This window comes from Lipophrys pholis (genome assembly GCF_963383615.2).
Source record: "Lipophrys pholis genome assembly, chromosome: 14".
Lineage (NCBI taxonomy): Eukaryota > Metazoa > Chordata > Actinopteri > Blenniiformes > Blenniidae > Lipophrys > Lipophrys pholis.
In genome coordinates, this window is record NC_137633.1 from 16550653 (window position 1) to 16559603 (window position 8951).

General features: G+C 41.4%; 1 protein-coding gene across 4 annotated transcripts in view; it reads left to right on the forward strand.

The window, feature by feature from the left end:
* The window catches only part of kiz (kizuna centrosomal protein), a 28425-nt gene extending 19802 nt beyond the window's left edge, over positions 1-8623 (forward strand). For 2 of the 4 annotated variants that reach the window (XM_080479675.1, XM_080479677.1), the window contains exons 14-15: positions 5447-5493; positions 8337-8623. In XM_080479675.1, the coding sequence (XP_080335801.1) occupies positions 5447-5493; positions 8337-8419 (130 nt within the window). In that variant the 3' untranslated portion in view covers positions 8420-8623. The remainder of the gene's footprint in view (positions 1-5446; positions 5494-8336) is intronic. The other 2 variants (XR_013935964.1, XM_080479676.1) reach the window with 2 other exon arrangements.
* Positions 8624-8951: the final 328 nt, after the last annotated feature.

An 8951-nucleotide genomic window follows, 5' to 3' on the forward strand; every position in this document is an offset into this window, starting at 1 on the left:
ACACATGTGCACAGATGCAGACAAAACAAAAATCCTGGGCCCATCAAACGGTGTGATGATTGTTGTGCCTAGTGCCTGCTTGACAAAAACCTTGACTCAACAATTAGTGGTTTACAGCTTTGCTTTGGACAACAGGATGTGCTCAAGCATTCGACCCCAAATCACTCAGAGTGTCACAATCAGAATATCTCTCTCTCTCACTCTCTCTCTCTCGCTCTCTCTCTCTCTCTCTTTCTCTCTCACCCACCCACCCCATCACTATTGGGAGGCTCTGTGTGTGAATCTCTGACAACTCACAGGATGGAGAGAGAGAGAGGGACATGGGAGAGACGGGGGGGGGGGGTTAGACAAAGGGATGTTTAATTGTGCACGTAACTCTGACTTGAGAAATACATTTAGATGTTCAAATGCATCATATAATGTCACTGTGAAGATGAATCTCACCAACAATGACTCTGAATGTATAATTTGGAATCTATATTATTCTGAACACACATTCATTGTGTCGTATTTGTAACATCTGAGCACACGTTAGTTGACGCACAGCTCCAGTTTGAAGAATTTCATTAAAAGACTGAGCGAACCAGACTGACAGCAAAACCACATAGGCAGCATTTAGAGACTCCAACCAGAGGAGGTCACTGTCTGACACTGACTGATTGTAACAGTGACTTCCAGGTTGTCGATAAGAAATGAGTTAAAGACAATTTTTATGTTTGTTTGTTTTTTTTGTACTATATTTACAGAGTAAACTTTAATGAACACATACATGTAACTATGCAAGAGTAAAGCCTAAACTGATTCACAACTTCAGCCTCCAAAGCAAACATGGAACATTTTCAGATAAGCAAAATCTTTATCCAGCATGCCGATTTAACAGAAATTTAATCTGTGCTGATATTTCAGATAAGTGTTGACCTTGAATAGGTGACCGAGGTTTGAATCCTGCTTCTTGTCTGTCTGTCTGTCTGTCTGTCTGTGTGGTGTGTGTAACAATGACTGGCTGTGGTGATCCCTGTAAAAAGGACATTCTCACTGCTCTTATGATGTCATATGGAGCATCCTAATAGTTTCTATTCTAAATTAACTTTACAGGTGTTTACGTATATGTTAAAAAAGCATTACAGATGATGCATAGGAAAAACAATGGGCATCATGAGATAAATGATCTGCCCTTCCACCATCCTGTGCTCCGGCTGGCTCCACTAGACCAGCACCAGTCAGGAGGAGAGCATGGCGGGTGTTCAATCATTGGCCTGGCACCTCTTCCTCCGAGCTGCAGTACACACTCATCGCCAGCAGAGAGCACTCACATGTTAGAGAGCGCCCACTCACCCTGCACTCAGTTGCCTGTCACTGTTTGCCCCCACTGAGGGCTATATCCTGCTACCATTCAGGCCCAGTAGAGTACATCTAAACGGAGCCTAAACAATGTTTCTGCAGGGTCATAGCTGGGATGGGAGTAGGAGTTGATGGGAATGATGAGGTGATGGGTCTCCCTTTACCTTTAGACAAGCACAGCTGCGTAAAAGTGCTATTGTGCTATTAGCATTTGTGTGTGGGAGGCAGGAGCTTAAAAAAAGGCAGGGTAAATAAAAGCAGTTATCTGGCTATGGGCAAGGCAGCATTATATGCTTGGTAAGCATTATTTTCACTGACAGTCGTCCTTTTGCCTAATGTGACTGTCAAATTATATGTGAAATACTGTCGGGTGATTACAGAAGTGCATCTTTAGTAACTCAAGGAAGCCTGGCAAAGCCTGTCAGCGATGGTGGGAAACTAGTTTCAGAAGACTTGGTGTTCTGTGAGGAATGTTTCCTGTAGTGCTAAATAACCTAAATTATACTCAAGAACAAGCAAAAGTATTGTTCTTAAATATGAGTTAACATTTTTTAAAGTATTACTTACTTTTTTCACCTGTATTTGGTTGAATTTCAAATGCTGACATTTGTTTTATTTTACCCTTTTGAATATCTACAATCAAAGCATATATCTCAGATAAACATTTTTTAATTTAAAAATGGACTATGTTAAGCGAGTTTTGTGAACAGATGTAAATAACAAAACAATAATTTCACTGTAAAAAGAACGATAGTAGCTTGAAAGGAGCAGATAAATAAGTTTGAATAATAATTCAATGTACACTCAGTAGCAAAAACAACAAAGTTCATAATAGTCTATTCATACATCCATCTTTTAAACTGTTTATTCTTTTTAGGATTTCAGTGCAAAACCATCTGACGATTGATGAAGGCAGATAAGTCCCCAGTTTATCACATATACTCTTTGATTGCAGTATTGTGAGTATTAGTACTAATCCACCCCTAGTTACTATATAAACTAAACACTGGTGGCATTTCCATACAGTGTCTAGAGGGTTGCACCTTTCTTCAGCCTTCTCTATTCATTTCTAGGCCGTTTAACTAAATCATGTCACACTAATCAGTTTTATTAAATATGATAACACATCTAAGGTGTATAATTGTCAGAAAAGTGCAGTAGTGGTTTTTATTTTTATTTCACAATGAGATAATGAGCAGAGTGTCTCCCTGTCACCATGCTGTTGGATTTTACAGATGTGGGTCACTTATTCTCTAGTAAGAATCTCTGCATGTGGTTACATTATTCACTGTTGGTATTTGATTATTTATTTGTATGCTGTGAATCATTACGTTAGCTGACAATATCTTCTTCGATTGGATGATCCACTTCAAACATAATGAAACTAAAAACATTTGAAAAATAGTTTACCCAAAAGTAAATTAATACCTTTTCAGAAATTCAAAGACCGGTCCCAATATTTTCCCTCAGGCTCTGTGTAATGTGTTTGAAGCCCCCACATTTCTAAAGGTCACTGTGAACTCAGTGATGCATAGCAGACACACACACACAAAACAAAAACTGTTAAAAGAGGAGATAAACAACAATATGAAACAATTGCAAAGGCCAGAGAAAGCGTCAGAGCGACGAGGCGCCGGGCGGGAAAAAAAAAAAAAAAGACAACGTTACAATAGCTATAATTTGCATCATTTTACACATTACATTCACCTTTGTCTACCAGAGCTTGTAAAACACTGGCCTGGCCCAGTCTTACATATTCAGATCATTGCCTCAATTAAGGGAAACTCAGCAGAAGATGAACTGGCATAAATGTTTATGGAAACGGAATATTAGATTGGTGGGGTCAGATCCAGGCTGGGCTCTCTATGGTAATAGCCCTGTCTTGAAATCAGTACTGTCCCTCTCTGAAGTGGAACAGCTGATAGACCATTCCCATCCCGGGGGGAAGTTCGAGAAAAGAAAAGCCTAATTTACTCTGCGTAACGGCGCTATTATTGTGGCAAAGGATAGAAAGTAATCGTATAGATTATTGCTATATTTTCTGCAGCAGGGTCGAGCTGGGATCCGTTGCTTAGCAGTTGTAAATGGATGCACTAGTCCCTGTGGTTTCATGTCACTGCTTTATCTCTTACCTGGTATAAAAAGCTGAATGCAGCTAGCAGGTGGATTGCTTTCTTTTTGTTGAGCAGATCTGTGAGCTCTACAAGCAGAAAGAACAAATAAAGAAGTTGAGAATAGAAGGTAATTCCACGTCTGACGGAGAGAAAGAGGTCAGAAAGTCTAATATGCACTATACACCACTCCTTGAACTAAATATACTGTAAATAGCCAGTGGCTATATGCTATGCTCAGTTTGCACATATTTGACTGTCTTCGATCTCTTTCTCATCCGCAGTGGATAAGAATCAATTTGTAGTTCATTGCATTTGAGGAGCCAAAAGGTTTTTTACTCATTTGTTTGTGCTGTACACTGATTAGTCTTTAATGCTCGCGTGTTTGCTTTGACAGTAATGCGTTAGCTGTAGCATTTAGTGGTGGGGCTTATATAACATGGAGATATTGTCCCTTAAGTGTACATTGCTTAAAATTTGTCACCATATTCTTTTCAGGTTGTATCTCCCTTTCAGAGTGCGTTTGAATTGTATGTTAAAGCAGGTTTAATGTATATTTACTCATTTTTTTTTTTGGGGGGGGGGGGGGGGGGGGGGGTCACAAAGACTAGTATTGTGATGTATGTTTGCATCGAGAGTCCAATGTGGTTGAAGCACATTTGTCACATGACATTCAAAGGAGATATTACAAGAAAAACAACAACACCCACTATTCCTTTGGCCTGTGTGTAGGTCACATTTCTTTTTTAACCAAACCTTTTATTTCACCAAAATACTTTCATAGGGGCTGATTATCTCTTCTTCTGTCGATGCTTTTCTCTCATCTCTTACTGTCATTCTTACTCTTCCCCAGCTTTGATATTCTTGTATTTTAAGTGCCGGAGGTTTAGTTTGCTGCCTGAACAGATGCATAAATCATCCAAATGTCCTGTAGGAAGTCCCATCAGCATATGAATGCAAAGGTTATATTCTAATGATTATACCAGCTCTATGGTGTATTGCCTATAACACAAAGCAATCTGCTCACAGTTAAGAAAGGAAGGTGCATTCTTTTTTTCCCCCCTTTGATTCTGCCTTAAGTGGTGCAAAGCAGCAATATATAGTTTAGAAGATGGCAACTGGAAAGCAGCCAGAGTAATTTGGTCCTCAATGTACAGTCGCATGTGCCAAGATTTAGCAGAGGGAGAGATGAGGAGATGAGGGTGATTGAGAGGGTGACAATCAGAGAGGTCACAAGTTTGAATTGATGCAGATGGAGGAAACACACCCACGTCGCTTGTTGTCTTGCCTTGTCTGCGTCAAACTCGGCATCATTTCTTAGGATTTCCCCAAAATAGTGTGAAAACAGCCCCGGTATGGACGGTCCAAACAAATCCGCCATATGGATGTGTGCTAACCTGGGAGATGATGAGGATATATTGTGGGGTTTTGAATAGGCTCTGTGATGATGTAAATTAAAGAGGAGGCCTTTAAAAGTGGAACGGGGGGCCTTATTGCATATGCATTGAGGTAGATCAAAGCCTTTTTGGAGGTCACACATTTACATAGCGATATCGCCACAGCTATGGGAACCTGGCAACCCTGTCGGCGCACTATTTTTGAATAAAGAGGGCCTTGTGGAAGTCCTTTGGCACAATTAGAACAGGAGTCAAGGAAGTTGCCCCTGCGACACTGTCTCTCGCCTGTGTCGACCGTACATCTCATACATGTCTCCACATCAGTCCGTTTTTTTTTTTGTTATATAGTTTTGTTATAGAATTGTAGTACTCATGAATGCGTCTTTTCACCCACTGAAGTGATCAGTTGTTTTACTTTCAGATCAGGATCTGCCTACAATGAATGATTTCTGTTCCGGAACGTAGTTTCACATTTATGTAAAACGATAACCTGCCTTTTTCTTTTTAGCCATTTTTAGTGTGGAAAAAGTAGCTGCTTCTCAAAGAGAGCGTGAGGTAATAACTCTACAAGGCTGTAAACTGTCTTTGTGTTCCCAGTAGAGAGAAGACGGATTTAAAGGCTCTTTCTGCTCTGCAGTCAGAAGGTGAGTATAAACAAAGTCATTTCAATTGGGTGCAAAGTCTCGGTGTCAAAAATAGGTTAATTACACCAAACAGATCACCATAAAGAGGTCCTTGTGTTAACATGTATGATTATTGCAGAAAGTAAATTCATGCCTCAGAAAAACACTGGTTGTTTGATTAAATCTCTCCGTCAATGCAGCTGTGCCTTTTGAGGATGTGTCAATGAAAGATGACCTTGGAGTTAAGTCCAGGCTTCTGAAAGCTTCATTAGAAACAAGCATAGCCTTCTTCACTCAAAAACAACATCATCACTCCCGTTTTTAAGGTACATCCGAAGGTTTTACATCTCCAATCAGACCTTAAACATTTTCCACAGGCTTTTTTCTTTTCAGGTTCTATGATACATTGAAAAAAAACATTGTTGTTCTTAAAAGGTGAATTTTATTTGTTTTTTTACCTGTCTTCAGGTAAAGCATCCGGCTTGAAACGTGTGCCAAATTGATCGTGATCACATGATCCACTGTAGTGATCATTGAGGGAAGCAATCAGAGAGAGAGAGAGAGAGAGAGAGAGAGAGAGAGAGAGAGAGAGAGAGAGAGAGAGAGAGAGAGAGAGAGAGAGAGAGAGAGAGAGAGAGAGAGAGAGAGAGAGAGAGAGAGAGAGAGAGAGAGAGAGAGAGAGAGAGAGAGAGAGAGAGAGAGAGAGAGAGAGAGAGAGAGGAGAGAGAGAGAGAGAGAGAGAGAGAGAGAGAGAGAGGAGAGAGAGAGAGAGAGACGAGAGAGAGAGAGGACTCATTGGCCACTTTATTAGGTACACCTGTCTAACTGTTCGTTAACGCAAATTTCTAATCAGCCAATCCCATGGCAGCAACTCAATGCATTTAGGCATGTAGACATGGTCAAGCCGAGCATCAGAATGGGGAAGAAAGGTGATTTAAGTGACTTTGAACGTGGCATGGTTGTTGGTGCCAGACGGCCTGGTCTGAGTATTTCAGAAACTGCTGATCTACTGGGATTTTCACGCACAATCATCTCTAGGGTTTACAGAGAATGGTCCGAAAAAGAGAAAATATCCAGTGAGCGGTAGTTCTGTGGGCGCAAATGCCTCGTTGATGCCAGAGGTCAGAGGAGAATGGCCAGACTGGTTCGAGCTGATAGAAAGGCAACAGTAACTCAAATAGCCACTCGTTACAACTGAGGTATGCAGAAGAGCATCTCTGAACGCACCACACGTCCAACCTTGAGGCGGATGGGCTCCAGCTGCAGAAGACCACACAGGGTGCCTCTCCTGTCAGCTAAGAACAGGAAAGTGAGGCTACAATCCCCACAGGTTCACCAAAATTGGACAATAGAAGATTGGAAAAACGTTGCCTGGTCTGATGGGTCTCCATTTCTGCTGCGACATTCGGATGGTAGGGTCAGAATTTGGCGTCAACAACATGAAAGCATGGATCCATCCTGCCTCGTATCAACGGTTCAGGCTGCTGGTGGTGGTGTAATAGTGTAGGGCACACTTTGGGCCCCTTAGTACCAATTAAGCATTGTGTCAACGCCACAGCCTACCTGAGTATTGTTGCTGACCATGCCCATGCCTTTATGACCACAGTGTACCCATCTTCTGATGGCTACTTCCAGCAGGATAACGCGCCACGTCATAAAGCACGAACCATCTCAGACTGGTTTCTTGAACATGACAATGAGTTCACTGTCCTCAAATGGCCTCCACAGTCACCAGATCTCAATCCAATAGAGCACCTCTTGGTGGACCGGGAGATTCGCATCATGGATGTGCAGCCGATAAATCTGCTGCAACCGCGTGATGCTATCATGTCAATATGGACCAAACTCTCTGAGGAATGTTTCCAGTACCTTGTTGAATCTATGCCACCATGGATTAAGGCAGTTCTGAAGGCAAAAGGGGGTCCAACCCTGTACTAGCAAGGTGTACCTAATAAAGTGGCCGGTGAGTTTATATTCTTGAATACTGTTCAACTGATTCATCGGCATTAGACGGGCTTTCAATTTTAAAATCTGCTAGGTCTTTATTCACAAAGTGCAAATGATTAATGATTCTGCACTAATGTTAATTTTATCATTTCAATTCATGACAAACAGGTTTAGTAATAAAAGTATGTGGTTTAATTATTACATACAGTTAATTTTTCATTGTTTTCCCATGTGAACAATTCCCCCAATTTGGAGTGTTTTTTTTTTTTTTTAAATGTCCATTAACATTTGTTACCACACAATAACATGTCCTGTTTTACGTAAAACATGAAAACATACCAGCAGATTGTCAGATTTCAGCACTGCTCAACCGCCGTGTTTTTGTTGAGTCGACCCAGAAAAGTGGATCTGAATTCAATATCAACAGATGAGGTGCGGATCTTACTGACAACGGTCTGAGTGTGCAAAAAATGACACTCCTTACCCTTCGAAGGCTTCAGGGGTATTTTGGTTCACCTCAGGAAAAGTCATGACATTTCAAGGGAAAATAATCAATTATGGGATTTGTACGGCAGTCAAATGCTGAAACGAGTTACTTTTTGACCCAAACAGCATATAAGAGTTAATAAACTAATGATTTAATCCTCCATTGTTTGTTAGAAACTACAATACGTCCATTTGATCCTGCAGGAAAGAACAGAGAGTAAAGAGCACTGACTGCAGGAAAGATATAACATCTTCTGTGACATTCAATATTGGCGGTTTGACTGCATGGAAATGAACATATAACAGATCGAGAAGGCGAGTGTAGGAACAGATAAAGAAATGATGCTGAAGATGGGAAAGGGGGCATGGAGTGAACATTGTGCTCTGATAATGTAATCTCTTATTTTGTTCTCTCTGCCTTCCCTGTGCAGCGTTCTGGGGGCAATCAGATGACAGCAACTCAGAGATTGAAGCAGCCTTACGCCCTCAACCTTTCAACACAAACAAGCGGTGACACTGACGACGTGGAGATGAACGCACCGCATTATATCACTGCAAAATCTCTGGCAGATTAACTTGTGGCAATTCACCTCCTGACCATTATTTTAGTAGTCTGCATTGTAAATCATATGCGCAGTGTATTGTAAAAACAAATAATAAAGTTGACAGCTCTCAGGCTGGGTAAAGTATGTGAAGAGTTGTCCAACACGCCGATGTTAACCCCGCTTCAGTCTCTTTATCTGAACAACTCTCCCGGCTCATAATAACAGCTCGAAATAGATTAAACTGATCTTTTAAAGCGATTTGTTTGCACTAGGCTGAAAATCATGCATTTTGAATGCTGCAAGCATCTCCGAGTGCTCTACCTCCAGCATGCTCGAGTGTAGTGATGTGAGTCACCTGTGAAATGACAAAGCACAATGGCCACTCCGCTCGCTTCTGTGCGACCCGTGAACCTGCTGAAGAGGCCCATCTCCCGGGGCACAAAGTGCTGCGGCGCCAACAAACTCCCAACATTCAGAGCCTCCCGACAAACGCTCAGCTCC